Genomic DNA, 20525 nt, shown 5'->3' on the forward strand with positions numbered 1-20525 from the left:
TGGGCACCTGCAAATCTTGGATGCCTGCCACTGGCACTGGATTGCTGGAGCAAACCTGGCAGCCAGAGCCTGGCTGGGAGCAGCCTGAGTGCAGGGAGGCTGGGGCTGGGCCCACCACAGCCCTGCCCGGGGCAGCTGGGCACTGCCCAGGGGAGCCCCTGGGCTGGAACTGCCCTCCCTGTTCCCTGCGGGCACTGGGCATGCGGGGCTGGAACTGCATTATCACTGGGCATGCGGGGCTGGGAGCTGCATTTATCACTGGGCACGCAGGGCTGGGAGCTGCATTTATCACTGGGCATGCGGGGCTGGGAGCTGCATTTATCACTGGGCATGCAGGGCTGGGAGCTGCATTATCACTGCAGGCACTGGGCATGCGGGGCTGGGAGCTGCATTTATCACTGGGCATGCAGGGCTGGGAGCTGCATTTATCAATGCAGGCACTGGGCATGAGGGGCTGGGAGCTGCATTTATCACTGCAGGCACTGGGCATGCAGGGCTGGGAGCTGCATTTATCACTGCGGGCACTGGGCATGAGGGGCTGGGAGCTGCACTGTTCCCTGTTCCCTGGGCATGCAGGGCTGGGAGCTGCACTGTTCCCTGCAGGCACTGGGCATGCGGGGCTGGGAGCTGCATTTATCACTGCAGGCACTGGGCATGAGGGGCTGGGAGCTGCACTGTTCCCTGTTCCCTGGGCATGCAGGGCTGGGAGCTGCACTGTTCACTGCGGGCACTGGGCATGAGGGGCTGGGAGCTGCACTGTTCCCTGTTCCCTGGGCATGCAGGGCTGCTGTGGAACTGCGATTGCTCCTCAGTTTAACAGGGTCACACACGGCCTGAGAGCCCAGGGAGCTGCAGCCACAGAGGCTGCCAGGGCTGGCACTGCCCTGGGTGCCATGGGACGAGGTCACATCGTCTGTGGCATGAGCATGGCACCAGCACCAGTGTTAAGGGCAGCCCCATCCCGGGCTGAGCAGGCACCAAGGAAAGGGAAAGCTGTAAGGACCTGCTCTGTAAATCCTTTCAGGACAAAACCCATCTCCAGCAGAGCAGCTGGGGAGGAACCTGACAGAGCAGACCCCAGCTGAAGTCCCACAGTGGGGCTGGGCAGCTCAGCGGGCACTGCCCAGCTGGGCATCCTGGGCAGCCTTTCCTGGGGCAGAGCAGCAGAACCAACCCTCTGACCAGACTCAGCAGGAGCCCTGCTGCCTGGGCAGGGTGGGGGTCCTCTCCTGATCCCTCTGCTCATCCGCTCATCCCATTTGTGCCTCTGGGTTGAGATGCATTTGTTGGGCAAGCAGTAAATCTGTCACTCCAGCGAGCGCCTAATTGAGCTCTCAGTCCTGGGAAGTCTCTGTTTCCTTTCAGAAGATAAATAAACCCCATCCACCACAGCATTTCCTCTTCTTTGCCTCCTCCATCCATCCCTTTTTCAAGCCCAGGAAACCCAGCACAGCAAATGAGCAGAATGTTCTTGTCCTGCTCACCTGGGCCCTGCCTTTGGAGCTGTTTGTGGCCTCCTGAGCGTGGCCATCCCCACACTGGCCCAACTGGAGACTGACCCTTCTTGCTCTCACCTTAGCTCCCAGTGTCAGCTGTTGGACTGCTGAGCTCACCAGGCTGCCTCTAATGCTGGTTTGGGCCTTGACACAAATTGCAGTTTCATCAGACCCAGGATAAATCACTTCTTGGAATTTCCCAGGTGCTTTGGAATTAAGTTTATCTTCTCCTAAAAGAATGCCAGGCTCGTTGCTGTGATGGGGAGCTCTCACAGTTTACTAGAAAGTTAAACTTCTTTCTTTCTAGCTGAGAATCCAGCTCCTGCTGCCTGGGCTCCCTGGGGAGGCAGAGCAGGCTCTCCCTGGGACGGGGAGCACCAGGAGGGGCCTGACAGGGCAGATCCCAACGTGGATTTCAATTCCAAAGCAGCCCAGGCTGCCCCTGGGGGTGGAGGGCTTGGGGCTCACTTCAAGGGTGTTTTTTGCTCTGTCTGACCCCTCTGGTTTGGGGGTGGCTGGAATCTCCTGCTCCTGCAGAATGGGATCACTGCCCTGCAGTCCTGGGGAAGGGTCCCTGGGGCCTGGAGACCCGTCTGGTGACTGCACTGTGACCCTGAGAGAGGAGAATCCTGCTCCAGGGGAAAGTCCAATGCTGCCAGCCAACATGGCATGAAGAAATGAAAATCAGTTCAATAAAGGGTACTGTGGGGTTCTGCTGCCCTGGGAGCCAGGGGAGCTCTGGGCTGGCTTTTGTTCGGTTTTGATGTGGGTGAAGTGCTCGTGCTGAGGCTCAGGTGTGCTGGGGCTCAGGTGTGCTGGGGCTCAGGTGTGCTGAGGCTCAGGTGTGCTGGGGCACTCAGTGGCTGCTGGATCAGCCCTGGTTTTGGCTGGCCTGGGCTTTGCTGGGTGAGCTGAGCTGCTCTGAGCCCTCTCTCCGCTGCTCAGGGTGCCCTGGGCTCGCTTTCCTGCCCTGGCTCTGAGCTGCCTCTGCTTCCCCAGGACGTCAGTGAGCTCTGGACTCTCACAGCTTTCCCCTCATCTCACCACCAGGACCTGTCCCTGTGCACAGCTGCAGGGTGCTGCACACAAATGGCTTCTGCTACCCCTGGTGTGCCTGTCCTGAGTGCCATGGCACATTCCCCTCGCCCCGGGGTGCAGCTGAAGGGGGCCAGGGCTCCTTTGGCCTGGGGGGCTCCTTGGCCTGAGGGGGCTCCTTTATCCTGGGGGCTCCTTTAGCCTGGGGGGGCTCCTTTAGCCTGGGGGGCTCCTTTGGCCTGGGGGGCTCCTGTGGCCTGGGGGGCTCCTTTGGCCTGGGGGGCTCCTTTAGCCTGGGGGGCTCCTTTAGCCTGGGGGGCTCCTGTGGCCTGGGGGGCTCCTTTAGCCTGGGGGGCTCCTGTGGCCTGGGGGGCTCCTTTGGCCTGGGGGGGCTCCTTTAGCCTGGGGGGCTCCTGTGGCCTGGGGGGCTCCTTTAGCCTGGGGGGCTCCTGTGGCCAAGGGGGCTCCTTTGGCCTGGGGGGCTCCTGTGGCCTGGGGGCTCCTCTGGGGCTTGTTCAGGGCACGGGGCCCATTCAGGGTGGGCAGTGGGTGCCAGTGGCATCATGTCCCAGCCAGCCCTGCTGGGATTCCTGTGCACTCCTCTCCACGTGTTGGGGCTTTTCCATCCCTGCCAGTGCTCCCCCAGTGCTTTCATAACCGTTCCAGCCATGCCATCAATATTTAAGGAGGCTCCAAGTGCTCATTTCCAGAGCTCCCTGCTGCAGGCAGCAGCTCCAGCCAAGTGCAGCCCTGTGTAGAGAACTTCTGCTGGGCTCCCCACCCTTCCTTTCCCAGGGATGCATTTGACTGTTGTTATGGATGTCCTGAAAGGAGGATACCAGAAAACATACATTAGACCAATAACCATATCATAAATATGTATTTGCACTGGAGCGGGCAAATTTATCTGTGGAATGATTTAAACCAAAATAAATTCACAGGATAAATTATTCAGTGATTAATATTTGACCAGGCACAGTGTATGCAAAGTTACCTTAATCTGTTTGGAGGCCTGGGTAATGCACAGCGTTGTGCAGGATTTTTACAGCTGTTAAATATTAAGGGCCTCTTGGTCATGTGCACGGGGGCCCCATAAATCATTTTGTCTCTGTAAAGGGGCCTTGAAACACAAGTAAATCACTTTGCTGCTTGGTTTATGGCCCTTGTGTGCAGCAAGAGAGATATAAAAAGGCTTAATGTGTAAATGAGGCTCTGATTCTGCTGCTTTGGGATCTGTGATGCTTTCCCAACACCAAACTCCCTGCGGGAAGGGGGAGCGTGGCCAGAGGCAGCACACGCCGAGGTGGAGCAGCTCCCTGGCCTGTCCCATGGGCTGGCAGGGTCCTGGGGCACTGTCCTGCCCTGCCCGAGCCCCCTGGCACCCCCTGCTCTGTCCCAGCCCCTGGCACCCCCTGCCCTGTCCTGTCCTGTCCTGCCCTGCCCTGTCCCAGCCCCTGGCACCCCCTGCCCTGTCCTGTCCTGCTCTGTCCCAGCCCCTGCCCTGCCCTGCCCTGTCCCAGCCCCTGGCACTCCTGCCCTGCCCTGCCCTGCCCTGCCCTGTCCCAGCCCTGCCCTGCCCCAGCCCCTGCCCTGCCCTGCCCTGTCCTGCCCTGTCCCAGCCCCTGGCACCCCTGCCCTGCCCTGCCCTGCCCTGTCCCAGCCCCTGCCCTGCCCTGCCCTGCCCTGCCCTGCCCTGCCCTGCCCTGCCCTGTCCCAGCCCCTGCCCTGCCCTGCCCTGTCCCAGCCCCTGGCACCCCTGGCCACCTCGGGGTGAGCCCAGTGCCAGCGCTGTGCTGGGGGCACGGGGCAGCCCAGAGCTGCTCTGGCAGTGCCCAGGTGCCAGCTCAGCTCAGCTCCTGCTCACCAAAGTGTGACTGATCCCAGCCAAACAGGAGCCTCTGCCCCAGGTAGTGCTAATGCTGCTTTTAATTTCATTGCTGCTTAATATGTAAGAGAAATCTCCTAAACTCAGTGAAATCCATCAGCTGGCAGGATGGGAACCGCCGGAGCCAAGCTGTCACTGTGATATCATAACTGGAGCAAATGGCTTTTGATTTGGTGATGGCAACGAGACAGACCTTTAGCTGTAAATTATTCATGTACAGGACTAATACAGCAAACATTACAGCCCATGCCAAAATGCTCCTTGGGTATTTGCTGTGCTTGACTGCGATGCAGACGAACGATTCCTTTGTCGCTGGTGAATCCCCGACCTCTGGGCACTGCTTATCACAGCACAAATGCAAGTACCCATGAAATGAAATTTCACTCCATTAATTAAATATTTTGTGTTACAGATTAATCTCCCACGTCGAGTAAGAGTTTGTTCCGTTTTTTGAAGGCAATAGGTTAAATTTGAGAGAGAAATACAATACCAAGCCCCAGAGAGCAGATGAACCCTGCCAGGCCCAGCACCTCCAGGAGCACCCCAGACCCTAACCTGGTACTAAAGGTGCTTCCTCCTGGCACAAAGCTGCTCAGCTGCCCTGTGAAAAACACCAATCACCTGTTTTTAACATTTTAAAAGTTTATTAGTAATAAAATGGTTATAAAAATAGCAATATAATTAGAGTAATAAAAATTTTGGACAATTTGAATTAGGACAATATGAGACAACAGAAACAAAGAGTTACAGACAGTCTGGGTACCTTTTCTGGGCAGCATAAACCCAAAAAAGGACCCACGTTAACAGAGGATTAACCCTTAAAAGCAACAGCCTGATGCACATTCATACACCTCATCCATGATGCATCAATTCCATTCCAACACAGGATTCTGTCTGGGCAGTGTCAGCTGCTTCCTCTGAATCCTGGCAGCTCTTCAGGGCTGAGCAAGGCAGGCAGAAGTTCATTTCTCCTGCTAATGGAGCAATGAATTCCCTTTCTCTGAAACATTCAGGTGTCCTGTGGCTGCTGTCTCACTGCGAGTCCTTTCTTTTAAAAAAGTATCTTACACAGCACAGTTTCTATTTTAACATTTTGTTATAACCTAAAACCACATTTAACACACTACTTAAGAAAATTAGTACAATTGTATATCTAGATATACAATTTTCTAACACAACACATACAATATTCATTTGAACATTTGCCAAAAGCCAGTCTCCCCACCTCTGTGCTCACACGTGGGCTCTCTGCTGGCTGGATGTGGTTTTGGCCAAGCAGGGAGGCTGGGATGGGGCTGGTGCAGCCCTTGGGGCCCAGACCCTGCACCCCCTGAAGCTCCAGCCTGGTTCTGAGAGCTCCAAGCACCAGATTCAGACCTCACAGCTGGTCAATAAATAATGACCATAAAACACCACAATGAGCCTCTTGACCAGCAGGTCACACATGCATTTACAGTGCAATTTATCTTTCCCCAGCAAAGGAACTAGGCTGCAGCATGTGGTGTTCACCAGATAAAGCTGAAATAAAGCAATGGGTGAGACCTGAGCAGCTGCTCCCGGTGTCAGCATCCAGAGATGCCTCCCAAAAACGAGCTCTGGACCATCTCCTTATGGCTGGGGCTGGCTTCAGGGAGGGCTTTTGCACCATGGGCTGCTGGGGTTTGCACCCTTCCCCAGCAGTGAAGGCCCCTCTGCCCTGCTGGGCTCAGTCTGTCTGTCAGGACTGGGCTGGCAGGACCTGCCTGGGCTCTGTGCTTTCTTGAGCTGCCTCGCTCCCTTAACAGGCTCCTTCCCTGGCCAAATGACTTCGTTTCTGTGGCTGATTTGATGGCAAAAGGGCCCAGGAGGGTGCAGGAGGGAAGGGGGGAAGGAAATGTCTGGAGCAATTGGTGTGATTAGAGCAGCTGAATGCTCTGCTTCCCTAAAGCAGCACAGCTTCCATGGACCTGTCTGGGTGAGGGATGGGCACAGCACTGCCCTGCCAGGCCTTGCTAAGCTCAGCTCATTTCTTGGGTGCTGCTGGGTGCCACCCGTGGATCCACCTGCTGTAGTTACCTTCATTTTCCAGTCAAATCCCAGAATCCCTGAGCTTGGAAATATCCAGCCCTGCTCCACGTTCAGGAATTGCCCATCCCCTCCCTGCATCCCTGTGTGAATTCAGAGCAAAGGGGCACCTCAGCCTAACCTGCCCTCTGCTTTCATCCTTCCCAGAGCTTGCACAGAGAGATGGAGCTGGGTGGTGTTGGGCTCTCAGATGGAGCTGGGTGGTGTTGGGCCCTCAGATGGAGCTGGGTGGTGTTGGGCTCTCAGATGGAGCTGGGTGGTTTTGGGCTCTCAGATGGAGCTGGGTGGTTTTGGGCTCTCAGATGGAGCTGGGTGGTGTTGGGCTCTCAGATGGAGCTGGGTGGTGTTGGGCTCTCAGATGGAGCTGGGTGGTTTTGGGCTCTCAGATGGAGCTGGGTGGTTTTGGGCTCTCAGATGGAGCTGGGTGGTTTTGGGCTCTCGGGTCCCTGCCCAGCACCCTGGTGCTGCCCCTGCCCCACTTCATCCCCTCAAACCCTCCACAGGAGGGAAAAGCTTCTGATCCCAGAGCATTTGGGATTGCCCAGGCATGGGAAACTTAATTGGTCTTGAAAGTGGTGCTGAAAATGTTTGGAATGAAGCAGTGTCTGGAGGGTCTCCCACTGCCTGCGTTTATTTGATGCAAAAGTGCTTTGCTCAAGATGCTAAATCAGATAAACCAAACCATTCATTTCTGAAAGTTCAATTCACCACTTAGAGGATAGAAAATAAACCAAGCTAAGCCACAGCACCACTGAACAGCGAGATACAGGGTTTAAGGCAAAGCCCACTGTGCCTGGGAATGTTTCTCACATAAATCAAATTTATCTCTGTAGAGCAGAAGCCCAGTTTATGAGCTTCAGACAGGGAAAAAATAAGAAAACTTCCAGAGAGGGTGTCTTAAATAGCTCATAAAAATGGAGCCTGTGCCCCTATGGAAAGGGATATCTGATAGTCCCAGAAAAGTGCCAGCCCTGCACAGAGCCCAGCTCCACCTGTGCTCACAGGGGGCTCAGAGCATCCCTCCCTTCCCAACAGAGAGCTCAGCCCCATCTGCAGAGCTCCAAGGGCTCAGAGCATCCCTCCCTTCCCAACACAGAGTTCAGCTCCACCTGTGGAGCTCCAAGGGCTCAGAGCATCCCCCCTTCCTCTGCCAGCAGCAGCAGCTCTGCCTGGCATCGTGCTCCAGGGAATCCATCACCAGCAGCTCCTCTGGCCCTCAGCCTCTCTGGTTCTATGGCAGGAGCAGGGGCAGGGGCAGCTGGGCACAGGCCGCCCGGGCAGGGGCACCAGGCACTGTCCCCATGTCCCTGCTGCCCAAGCTGGCACCGCTGCCCCACTGCAGGCGCCTCTGCTGCCCCTGCCAGGGCACAGCCTCATCCTCAGGGCTGCTCAGCAAACACAGCTGCTTTGGGGCTGAGGGAAGGGCAGCCAGGCCCAAGCTGTCTGTCAGAGCCGTGGCCAGGGGAAATGCCACAGTCATCCCCGGGGACAAACTGCCCTGGGGCACTGCTGGGCACTGCTGGGCCAGCCCTGCCCGTGGAACACAGAACCCAGCACGGTTTGGGTTGGAAGGGTCCTGAATATCGATTTGTTCCCACCCCTGCTGTGGGCAGGGACACCTTCCACTATTCCAGGTTGCTCCAAGCCCCATCCAACCTGGCCTGGGACACTTCCAGGGATGGGGACCCCACCGCTTCCCCGGACAGCCTGCTCCAATGCTTAGCCAGTCTTTCAGTAAGGAAATTCTCCCAGCAATGCAATCTGAGCCTCCCCTGGGGCACCCTGGGGCCATTTTCCCTTGTCCCATCCCTCACTGTCTGGGGAGGAGGCTGATGCTCCCCTCACAGCAACCTCCAATTAGGAGATCAGTAATGGCTTTGAGCAGGGAAGAGGGAAGTAATTTCCAAAGTAATTGTTTTCGTGAGCATCTTTTTCAGCTGGGTGTCTCAGCAGAGCCGTTCTGGCTGCTCTGCTGCCCTTGCCCCCGTCCCTGTGCCCAGGTGCAGCAGCCACGGTCCGTGTCCCTCTGTAATAGGGACATCCATCATGTCCCTGTGCCCAGCCAGGAGCAGCTGCTCCTGCTGGCCCTGCCAGCCCCGGGGCAGTGCCAGCACGGGGCTGAACGGGGCAGGGCAGAAACAGCAGCTCATGGTGGGCTGGAGCTGCTCTGTGCCCCCCGTGCTTCACGCGTGGCTCTGGCCAGTCCAGGTGGGACAGACCCTGCCAGGCCTGGGGTACCCCTGGCAGAGCTGCCAGAGCTGCTGTGCCCCTCTGCCCCCTTCATGTGGCACCCAGCACGGGCACTGAGCTGTGCAGTGGGGTGGGTGTGCCAGGAACGGGGGAGCCTGCAGACCCCAGACCCCTCATGGGGGTCCCTGCAGACCCCAGACCCCTCTGGGGGTCCCTGCAGACCCCTCATGGGGGTTCCTGTCCCTGCAGACCCCAGACCCCTCTGGGGTTCAGCCCAGCCTGGCACTGGATCCCCTCCTCCCAGGTGCTGCCCAGCCACCCCTGAGTGCCAGGGGGAGCAGCAGGGCTGCATTCACTCACCTTTAGCAATATTTGCTCTAAATTCAAGCAAACTCCTCCCAGCAGCAGCCTTTTTCAGCAGAGTCACTTCAGTCATGTGTTTAACAGCTCGCTGCCTGCTATAAAGCTTAATTATTGATTGCTAGCCCTGTTATACAGCTCAATTATTGATTGATAGCATGGTGAGCCCTGCTGAGGGAAGGGAAGGGAAGGGAAGGGAAGGGAAGGGAAGGGAAGGGAAGGGAAGGGAAGGGAAGGGAAGGGAAGGGAAGGGAAGGGAAGGGAAGGGAAGGGAAGGGAAGGGAAGGGAAGGGAAGGGAAGGGAAGGGAAGGGAAGGGAAGGGAAGGGAAGGGAAGGGAAGGGAAGGGAAGGGAAGGGAAGGGAAGGGAAGGGAAGGTGCAGCCCTGAGGAGAAGGGGACTGCAGAGCCCGGGAGGGCTGGCCAGGAGCCCTGAGAGCAGCTCCTGGCAAGGGTGACTTTTGGGAACAGCACCGGAGCAGAGACAAAGGGACAACGGGAGGATGCTCCAAGAATAGCAGATCACTTGATACTGAGAGTAAGAGATGAGAGAGGAGAAACTGGAGCGACTGCAAGAACAGAACAGACGAGAGGTGAACGGGGTGAATTTCTCCATGTGATGGTGGCACACAGAGGCCACCAGCAGGACCAAGGAGACACAGATTTATCTATAGAGGAGATGAGGACCAGGAGCCAAGGAGACACAGATTTATCTGTAGAGGAGATGAGGACCAGGTGGGAGATGAAAGGGAAGAGAGTATGGCATTAAATCATCGGGGGGAAAAAGTGAACCTTGAGCCTTTTAGAAGGAGAGCTGGGTTTGTTCCAGCTGTATCCAGAATAAAATGTCATCAAAAGACAGCAGAACTGTAGCTGGATTAAAAACCACCTTACTGGCTGGCTGCTAGCAGAAGCTCCTCATTTAAGAGCTGGTTATCTCTCAGGCTGGGGGTTTCCCTCCGTGCCATCAGCGACGGGCCTGTCAGGCTGGTGGCCATGCCAGGGTGACAGTGAGTGACAGCCTGGCTGTCCCTGAGCCCTGGCCCTGCAGGGCTGCCTGCCCAGCTCTGCAGCACACCCCAGCCTGCTGCTGAGCACCTACTGGGGCCGTTGCACTCTCACACCACAACAGCTCTGGCAGGATTTGGGGCCCTGGAAAGCCCAACCAAAGTGCAGCCCCCAGCAAACCCATCCCCAGGGCTGGCGTGGAATCACAGCTTGGCTTGGGAGGGATCTCAGAGAAAACTGAGCTGCAGCTCATTAAACAGAGCAGTATCAGAGATCAGAGCTGCCATCTCAGTGAGTGCTGGGGGGAGCCCCAGGCACTGCCTGTGCCCCTTGTCCCAGCCCTGATCCCCTCCCCTGTGAGCCCAGAGCTGCTGTGCCATTGCTCCTGCCAGGGGACAGGAGGAAATCAGGGCTCCTGCTCCTCTTCTCCCTCTGTTCGCTGAGCTTTCCTTGCACTGCTGTCATTTGTGGTGGGGTAAAGGGGAACATGCAATTTATTCTCCATTATGTTCAGAGTAATGACAAGTCTTAAAATAGCTCTCAATTAGCGATTGATTGCAATTAATTGGAACAACATAGGCTGACACGATAGCTTCGGATCTCCAGAGCATTTTTGAGTTCATGAGCTCTAATTTCCAAAAATTCAAGAATTCTGGCTCCCACATCACCACAGCCATCTGTCAGCAGTTTCTCACACAGGTCTTCGAGAAGCAGGAGCAATAAACTCGCTGGCTTTGCTAATTAAAGCAGGTGTCCAAAGTGGGGCTCATTTAATGTGAGCTGGGGGGTCCATCCAGGTATGGAAATATCCCTGCATTGCCAGGGAGGCTGTGGGCTCCCAGCCCTGGAAGTGCCCTCACCCTGCATTGCTGCAAAGCTCCTGCAGCAGCTCCAGAGCTGGGGCAGCCTCAGGGGACCTGTTTTGTGATCATCCAGAGCAACGTGCTCCTACCTGTGCTTTAATTAATGCATGGGTGGAGTATCTCCCTTAATAAGAGCTTCAACCCATGATCCTGATCACGCCCTGGGCTGTATCTGCTGCTCTGCTGGCTGAGCAGGGGCTCTGTGGGTGCCCCTGCAGGCCCAGGGCTCACCCAGGTTGTGATCAGTCCCTGGGCTGTGGCTCTGTGGGTGCCCCTGCAGGGCCAGGGCTCACCCAGGTTGTGATCAGTCCCTGGGCTGTGGCTCTGTGGGTGCCCCTGCAGGGCCAGGGTCACTCCAGGGAGGACAAGGAAAACCCCTGCTCCTTAGCCCTGACTGCTGTCTTTCCATCAAACTTCACTTTCAAGGTCTTGAGCATAAATTGAAAGTAACGGAGAGCAAAAGGAAAGGCTGTGCTGAGGTGCTGGGTTAATATGGCATTGATGAATCAAGAAATACCCAGAAAAGTCTTAAATTTGAGGAGGCAAGGCAGAACTGGAAGATGAAAGATGCAAATAGTGGCAGCTGTGAGTTCTCTGTGCTCCAAACCCACCCAGGCTGGAGCTGCTTGGCAGAACAGAAAGAGCACAGGCTGTGGGCAGAAGAAAGCTGGAGTGCCAGGTTTTCATATAACAGCATTTTCCCAGAGGAAAATACACTGAAATGCCTCAGTCCCGATGGCCAAATATTGTTTCTGTTCACGTGCTGGGAAAGGGGAGCCCCAGGCAGGGCAGCCAGCAGCACTGGGGTGTTCCTGCAGCACTGCTCACGGGCAGGGCTTGGCTGTGCAGGTACGGCCGGCTCGGGGCAGCAGCGCAGTCCAGAATGTTCCCTGCACAGCCCAGGGGTGAGGGCGCCATGGAGGAGCTGTCTGGGAGGCCTGGGGTGTCCCCAGCTCCCAGGGATGAGCAGCAGCTGCTCCCCTCCCGTCCTGCTGCTCACACTCCAGGCTGCTCCTCCTCTCCAAATTTGAGCTCCATCACATGTTACTTTGAGAAGATCCCTACATAAATATTTTGGCTCATTTGATATGCCTTCTGGTATTTTAACACCAGGTCTCTTTTTCTTCACCATTTGGGGAAATTATTTTTATTTTCAAACAAATCTGATACTCTCACAGCAGTTCACTTCCAGAACCAAGTGTTTTAGGGAAGATTGCAGGAGTGCTGGTGAGCTGGCAATGTGCTGGGGACTCCTGATGGAAGTGTGTGTGCTGCTGGGCACTGGCTGGAAATCCCTGTGCATGGGCAAGGCAGACCAGGGAGCAATTCTGGCCTTTATATGGGGTTGGCAAGCTCAGAATATTTAAATGGAAAACACTTCGAACTAGAAGTTTTAAATTTTAATTTCAGTTTCAGTTGAATTCAAATCAGATGGCAGCATCCAGGTGTCCCCAGCTGCCCCCCAGAAGGGTAAAATGTGTGTGAGCTTCCTAAGAGGGCTGGGACAGCCACAGGCTCTGCCCGTTCCCTTCCCTCCTTGGTTCCTTCCTCCCCATTTCCCTCCTCTCCCCCATCCCTCTCCCCTTCCCTGCTGCCTTTGAGCATCTGGGAGGGCTCAGACCAATGGTGCCACTGCCAAGTCCTTCCCAGCATTGTCTCTCCCTGAGATTTTACTGCAGATGCTTGATCCTAAACGCAAATAAAAGCAAAATAAATCCCAGGGCGTCTGTCCTGCTGCCAGGACAGCTCCTGGAGCCGTCAGTGCCTGCAGTTTCTCAGCATTCCTCACTTCCCCTGGGTAGTTTTATTTAGACAGGGGCATTTTCTGCTGAGAAACCCGGCCTGTTACCAAGTCAGATTGTATTTATTACAACCCCAGTTAGAGCTTGGTCTCTCACCAATCCCAACCCCTCAATTCCCACCTGGATGCAGCCCCAGAGGCGCTGGGCACGCCCCAGTGCCAGCCCCACACCAAACTGGCACCGCACCAGTGCCACCCTGTCCTCAGCCCCGGGGCAAACCCAGCTTGGACCGAGCCCCTGGACAATGGGGATGGGCACAGGGGGTGCCAGGGCTGCAGGGATGTGTCTGAGAGCTCCAGCACTGCATCCCTGGCTGTGAGAGGGCACAGAGGGTGCCAGGGCTGCAGGGATGGGTCTGAGAGCTCCAGCACTGCATCCCTGGCTGTGAGAGGGCACAGAGGGTGCCAGGGCTGCAGGGATGGGTCTGAGAGCTCCAGCACTGCATCCCTGGCTGTGAGAGGGCACAGAGGGTGCCAGGGCTGCAGGGATGGGTCTGAGAGGGCACAGAGAGGGCACAGGGCTGCAGGGATGTGTCTGAGAGCTCCAGCACTGCATCCCTGGCTGTGAGAGGGCACAGAGGGTGCCAGGGCTGCAGGCACAGCAGTGACAGGGCTCCTGTGCCATGGGGGTGCCAGGGAGCTGCTCCCCCTGCCAGCCCTGCCCACCTGGGCATTCACTGCTCCAGTGGGGATCAGCTGCTGCCATCAGCCCCTGCAGAGCACAGACAGGGAGGAGGAGGAGGCAGCACAACCCAGAGCAGAGGTGAAAGTCATGGGACAGGAGGGAGAAAAGGAGCGAGAAACAGAAATAAATCAAACCAACAACAAAGCCCTGGAGCAGAAGGAGCAGGGGAAGGAATAAAAGGTAAGAGGACAACATAAATGGACCAGAGTGGATTGAGAACAGTAGGGAAATGTCTCAAGGGATGATCACAGGCTGGGAGGTTGGTACAGCCGCACACGTGGAGGTAAATGAGCATCTGGATACAGAAAATATCCCTGTGTGCCTCAAACCCAGGCACCAGCTGTGCCTGAGCTGCTGCCTGGGGACATTGTCCCTTCCCAGCCATGACACCAGCCCCAGCCCTGCCCTGTGCCCCCAGGACTGCCTGGGCTGGGCTCTTCATCCCAGGCTCAGCATCTCCCAGCCCCGATCAGAGCTGGGTGCGCTGGGGCACTCCCTGGCCCATCTGGGGCGGTCCCTGGCCCATCCCTCACCATGAACACTCTTCCCTGGCCCATCCCTCACCATGAACACTCTTCCCTGGCCCATCTCTCACCATGAACACTCTTCCCTGGCCCATGTGGGGCAGTTCCTGGCCCATCCCTCACCATGAACACTCTTTCCTGGCCCACCTCTCACCATGAACACTCTTCCCTGGCCCATCCCTCACCATGAACACTCTTCCCTGGCTTTTGTCGCTCTGGTCCCCCCCAGCTCCTGCCCAGCTCTCTCACAGCATTTGTCCTCCTGCACAGGGATTTCCCATTTCCTCCTTGCAGCCTGGCTGGGAAGGGGGGAGAGGAGAAGGGGAAAGCTGGGTGGCTGCTGGCTTGTGTGTCAATTATACATCAGAGGCTCTGCTGCCGCTTCAGAAGCTTCTAATAATAATTATTATAATTAGGGCACTGGGAGAGAAATGTGCTGAGATCAGGGAGGAAAGCAGGAAAGCCAGGCCAGAATTAATTAGCCACTTTTATCTAAGAATCTCAAAGCATTTAGACATTAATTAACGGGAGCTGTGGTTGAGGCAGCCGATGCTCCTTCGCTGCCGCCGTGCCTCGGGCTCAGCCCCTCCTCGCCCAGCCCTGCGGGCACCGGGAGCGCTCCGGGGCCGCTCCTCAATCCCCTCGGCCCCGGCTGCCAGCGAGAGCCCCGAGAGCCCCGAGGGCGGGTGCGTGTGTGCGGCTGCAGCCGGGCACTGCCCTGGCACCCTGGGCACCCCCGGTTCCCAGGGGCTGCTGCTGGCCCGGCCCAGCCCTGGAGCCCCCACCCGCCCACCTGTGCCCTGGCACCAACATCCCCCATAGCCAGCTATGGGGCACCTGTGCCCTGGCACCAACACCCTGGCTATGGGGGCACCTGTGCCCTGGCACCAACACCCCCCATAGCCAGCTATGGGGCACCTGTGCCATGGTACCAAACCCTGGCTATGGGGCACCTGTGCCCTGGCACCAACACCCCCATAGCCAGCTATGGGGCACCTGTGCCCTGGCACCACCATGCTGGCTATGGGGCACCTGTGCCCTGCCCTGGCACCAACATCCCCCATAGCCAGCTATGGGGCACCTGTGCCCTGGCACCAACATCCCCCATAGCCAGCTATGGGGCACCTGTGCCATGGTACCAAACCCTGGCTATGGGGCACCTGTGCCCTGGCACCAACACCCTGGCTATGGGGCACCTGTGCCCTGGCACCAACATCCCCCATAGCTGGCTATGGGGCACCTGTGCCCTGGCACCAACATCCCCCATAGCCAGCTATGGGGCACCTGTGCCCTGGCACCAACATCCCCCATAGCCAGCTATGGGGCACCTGTGCCCTGGCACCAACACCCTGGCTATGGGGCACCTGTGCCCTGGCACCAACATCCCCCATAGCAAGCTATGGGGCACCTGTGCCCTGGCACCAACATCCCCCATAGCCAGCTATGGGGCACCTGTGCCCTGGCACCAACATCCCCCATAGCCAGCTATTGGGGCACCTGTGCCCTGGCACCAACATCCCCCATAGCCAGCTATTGGGGCACCTGTGCCCTGGCACAAACATCCCCCATAGCCAGCTATGGGGCACCTGTGCCCTGGCACCAACATCCCCCATAGCCAGCTATTGGGGCACCTGTGCCCTGGCACCAACATCCCCCATAGCCAGCTATGGGGCACCTGTGCCCTGGCACCAACATCCTGGCTATTGGGGCACCTGTGCCCTGGCACCAACACCCTGGCTATGGGGCACCTGTGCCCTGGCACCACCGTGCTGGCTATGGGGCACCTGTGCCATGGTACCAAACCCTGGCTATTGGGGCACCTGTGCCCTGGCACCACCATCCTGGCTATGGGGGCACCTGTGCCCTGGCACCACCGTGCTGGCTATTGGGGCACCTGTGCCATGGCACCTGGGCACCCACAGAGCTGGTCACTGGGGCAAATCCTTCCTGTCTCCCGCCACACCCGTGGGGTGCCCACTGTTGGTGAATATTCATTAAGAGGAATTAGCATCTAATAGGGCTTAATTGACTTATAAAAGCCTTGTTTTGTGCTAATGAAGTCTGCACTGTAGCTGTGCCTGACGGCAGCTGCTGGGTCCCTGCGCCCCGGCTGCCACCTCGGCTCCATCCCTTCTGCTTCCCCACAGTCCCTGGGAGCTGTGCCTGCCCCATTCCTGGAGCTGTGCCTGTCCCATCCCTGTCCCATCCCTGGAGCTGTGCCTGCCCCATCCCTGCCCCATCCCTGTCCCATCCCCGGAGCTGTACCTGCCCCATCCCTGCCCCATTCCTGTCCCATCCCTGCCCCATCCCCGGAGCTGTGCCTGTCCCATCCCTGCCCCATCCCTGGAGCTGTGCCTGCCCCATCCCTGCCCCATCCCTGGAGCTGTGCCTGCCCCATCCCTGTCCCATCCCTGGAGCTGTGCCTGTCCCATCCCTGGAGCTGTTCCTGTCCCATCCCTGTCCCATCCCTGCCCCATCCCTGGAGCTGTGCCTTCCCCATCCCTGGAGCTGTGCCTGTCCCATCCCTGCCCCATTCCTGTCCCATCCCTGCCCCATCCCCGGAGCTGTGCCTGTCCCATCCCAGGGAGTGTTCAAAGCCAGCCTGGACAAACCTGGTCTGTGGGGCTGTCCCTGCCCGTGGGGGATGTCCCCCTTCCCCTGGGGGTGTCCCCCCTGCCCGTGGAGCTGTCCCTGCCCACACTGAGCCTGGGGCAGTGCCATGACACAAACATCCCTTCCAGCCACACCATGGTGGGACCGAGTGGCAGCCTGTGAGTCCCAGCTGGGACAAGGCTGTCCATGGCCTGGGCACTGTGTGCAGGCTTGCAGAGCTCACTGATGATCCCAGCAGTGCTCTGGGCCCCGGCAGGGGGATCTGGGGTCGCTCAAGGCACGGTTTGAGCTCTGTTCCTCGGCTGGGACAAAGCCCTCTGGTCTCAGAGCTGTCCCACTGCTGTGGGGTGTGGGTACCAGCTGCAATGAGGAGCTCCTGGAAGTGCTCTCAGAGCTCGTGGGTCAGGGTTTTACAGGGACTCAGCTCATAATGCCTTTGTCCAAGCCTAGAAATGGATAAAAACGTTCAGTTTAGCCATTATTGACTGTTTTCAGACGAGACACAGGGCAGCTTTGAAGTGAGTCTGTTAATGAGAGTAGCCCTGCAGCTCCCAGACTGAGAGACTCCTTCATCATTGACAGGGGAGACGAGGGAGGAGGTGAGGAGGCTTCCTGGCTTCTGGTTTTCTGGCTGTTCCTGTAAATTGTGTGCTCTGTGTTCCTGGCTGGGTAAGGATGGAGGCACAGGAGAGCAGGGCAGTGCCAGTGGGGCTCCCAGTGCCCACAGCCCCTTCCCCAGGCTCTGCTCCCAGCCCCAGGGGCTCTCAATTGCTACCAACATTTATTTCAACTTTCCTCTCCTTTTCCCCATTTTTCAATGGGGCTCTGGGGCAGCAAAAACATCACCTGAGTCCCACAGCTGAGCCTGCTGCCAGCTCTGCCCTGGTCACAGACTGCTGCAGCTGGGCAGGGCTCCAGCTGGAGAGCAGCCTCAGCCCTGCTCTGCAGGATGGGAATTGTCACTGTCCTGGGCTTCCCTCCTGGGCTCTGCCACTGAAGGACGTGCTGGAACAGGGATCTGCTGGTCCTGGGAGCCCCAGGGTAACAGGGATCTGCTGGTCCTGGGAGACCCAGGGTAACAGGGATCTGCTGCTCTGGGAGCTCAGGGTAACAGGGACCTGCTGGTCCTGGGAGCTCAGGGTAACAGGGATCTGCTGCTGCTCTGGGAGCTCAGGGTAACAGGGATCTGCTGCTCCTGGGAGCCCCAGGGTAACAGGGATCTGCTGGTCCTGGGAGCCCCAGGGTAACAGGGATCTGCTGCTGGTCCTGGCAGCTCCAGGCTAAGGGGATTTGCTGCTCCTGGCAGGTCCTGGAAGGTCCCTGCGAGGGTCCCTGTGGCCCTGGCTGCCCTGCCGGCCCAGGGGGGCCCAGCAGCCTGTCCTGGGCTGTGTGGGCTGTGGAGCTGCCCTCACCCTCTCTCTCTCTGTGCCCTGCAGGCGAGCCCTCCCGCTGGTCCTCGTCCCACTGCGACTGCTGCTGCAAGAACGGCAAGGGCGACAAGGAGGGCGAGAGCGGCACGTCCTGCAACGAGCTGTCCACGTCCAGCTGTGACAGCCAGTCCGAGGCCAGCTCCCCCCAGGAGACCGTCATCTGCGGGCCCGTGACGCGCCAGCCCAACATCCAGACTCTGGACAGGGCCAAGAAGGGCCCGGTGCAGCTGCTGCAGCAGGCCGAGAGCCGCAGGAAGAGCGACCTGCTCCGGACTCTCACCTCCGGCTCCCGCGAGTCCAACGCCAGCAAGAAGAAAGCCGTGAAGGAGAAGCTCTCCATTGAGGAGGAGCTGGAGAAATGTATCCAGGATTTCCTCAAGATCAAAATCCCAGACAGGTTTCCCGAGAGGAAGCACCCCTGGCAATCGGAACTGCTGCGGAAGTACCACCTGTAGGGCGGGCAGGGCGCACGGCCTGGGCACCTTAGAGCCACGTCCCGAGGGACACAACAGCAGCTCCCAATAATAACTGTTTGTAGGTCGCCAAAACCAAAATCCATCTCTAGTACTGCCTAATTTGCCTATTTCACCTTAACATTTCTAGTCGTAGGGGAGCGATCCTTTTGCAGTCCTGGAAGCACAATGACAAACGCTTTTGTTTGTAAACTCCGAGTCTTACACAATTGAAAACCTTAAGGGCACAGCCAGGCCGGCCCCGGGGGACGCTGCTGCGGCCCGGAGCAGGCAGGGCGGGCTGGGGAGGGCTCGGTCCCTCTGCAGCCCGCTCGGAGCCGTGTGCCTGCAGGGAGGAGCACAGCACGGAGCCCCGGCTCGGCCCCGCAGTTTAAGCATGTGTATTTATATATGTGCATATATATATGTGTGTATATATATCTCTGTGTATATATATATATGTATATATATATCAATATATATTGCTTAAAGATTTTCTGGCTCTCTCCTTATAACTGCACTTGCTCAGAAAAGAGCATTTTTTTAGTCTGTGGATGTCCTGTTTCTTCTCCAGGCCTTTGAGGGCTGAACAGTAGAAATCCATCTCCCTGTCTCTCTCCTGTCCCCCTGCCAGTCCTTCCCCCTCCCTGGGGCACTGTAAATGTGTCCCAGTGGAGAGCAGGGTGCAGTCTCTGGGTTTAGTCACCATCAGTGAAATACTCCATTTGTTGGGGTGCTGTGTCCCTCCTGTGTTCCCCAAGGCTCTCGGCTGTTACAGGAGTGCTGATCCCCCTGGAAAGCTGCAGGGATGGCTCTGGGCTGTGTGGGGATGCTGTGGGGATGCTGGGTCCTGCAGGTGCCAGGGCTGTGTGCCAGGAGGGGCTGTCCCAGCTGGCAGGGACAGTGGGCACCGCGGCCCCTCCTGCGGGTGCCAGCCCTGCCCGGGCCCTGGTGGCACTGCAGCAAGGCAGGCCCTGTGCCCGTGTGCCCCGGAGCTGTGGGAAGGGCCGGGCTGCTCCTGCACTGCCCCGAGCCCAGGGAAGGGCCAGGGAGGGGGCACGGGCTGGCAGAGAGGGGCTGGGCTGGCACAGGCAGGGCACAGCCAGGATTGGGGCTGGCACTGGCAGGGGACAGCCAGGGCTGGGCTGGCACAGGAACAGGGACAGCCAGGGCTGGGCTGGCACAGGAACAGGGACAGCCAGGGCTGGGCTGGCACAGGAACAGGGACAGCCAGGGCTGGGCAGGGGGCTTGGGCTGCTGGGGCAGCCATGGAGAGGGACAGAACACTCCAGTGCTCCAGCTGGGGGGGCCACAGCTGGGAACAAACCAGCTGGTGGATTTGGGATCAATCATTTCTTTTCTAAAGGCACAGGAAGAAGATTTTATATATATATATATATATATATATATATCTATATCTATGAATATAAAGGTGTGGGCAGTGCTGGTAGTGCAGATCACTCAGTTCTGACTCAGTAAGTGTCCTGCAGGTCCCAGGGTCCCCTCCCACACCCCAGACGCTGCTGTGGAGCTGCAGTCCTGCCTGCACTGTCCTTGCTGTGCTCCTGCTGCAGTTCCAGCCAGGAGCAGCCTCGGTGCCTGCAGGGCTGGCCAGGGCTTCCAGGGGACCATGGGGTGTCCAGGAGCCCCCAGCCGTGTTTGGGGTTGGGTGCACCTTAGAGCAGCTCAAAAAGGAAGCAATACATGTCCAGAGGGGTGGGCAGACAGGAGCTGGCTGCAGCTGGGGACCCTCACAGCAATGCACCTGCAGGGGGCTGCAGAGCAGGGCACCATGGGCAGCTGGGGCCACCTCTGGGGTGCTGTGGGTGCAGGAGGAGCTGTCCGTGGCCGGGCTGTCCCCTCTGACCGGGCTGTCCCCTCTGACCGGGCTGTCCCCTCTGGCAGAGCTGTCCCTGACCAGGCTGTCCCCTCTGGCAGAGCTGTCCCTGGCAGAGCTGTCCCCTCTGGCAGAGCTGTCCCTGACCAGGCTGTCCCCTCTGGCAGAGCTGTCCCTGACCGGGCTGTCCCCTCTGGCAGAGCTGTCCCCTCTGGCAGAGCTGTCCCTGACCGGGCTGTCCCCTCTGACCGGGCTGTCCCCTCTGACCGGGCTGTCCCCTCTGG

At 58.1% G+C, this 20525-nt stretch overlaps 1 protein-coding gene across 1 annotated transcript in view; it reads left to right on the top strand.

Moving 5' to 3' along the window:
• KCTD16 (potassium channel tetramerization domain containing 16) overlaps positions 1 to 20525 on the top strand; it is a 64663-nt gene that overhangs the window by 40072 nt on the left and 4066 nt on the right. The window contains exon 3 of the mRNA XM_036391847.2: positions 17959 to 20525. This exon is cut by the window's right edge and continues 4066 nt beyond it. Coding sequence (XP_036247740.1) covers positions 17959 to 18407 — 449 coding nt within the window. The 3' untranslated portion in view covers positions 18408 to 20525. The remainder of the gene's footprint in view (positions 1 to 17958) is intronic.

This window comes from Molothrus ater, chromosome 15 (assembly GCF_012460135.2).
Source record: "Molothrus ater isolate BHLD 08-10-18 breed brown headed cowbird chromosome 15, BPBGC_Mater_1.1, whole genome shotgun sequence".
Lineage (NCBI taxonomy): Eukaryota > Metazoa > Chordata > Aves > Passeriformes > Icteridae > Molothrus > Molothrus ater.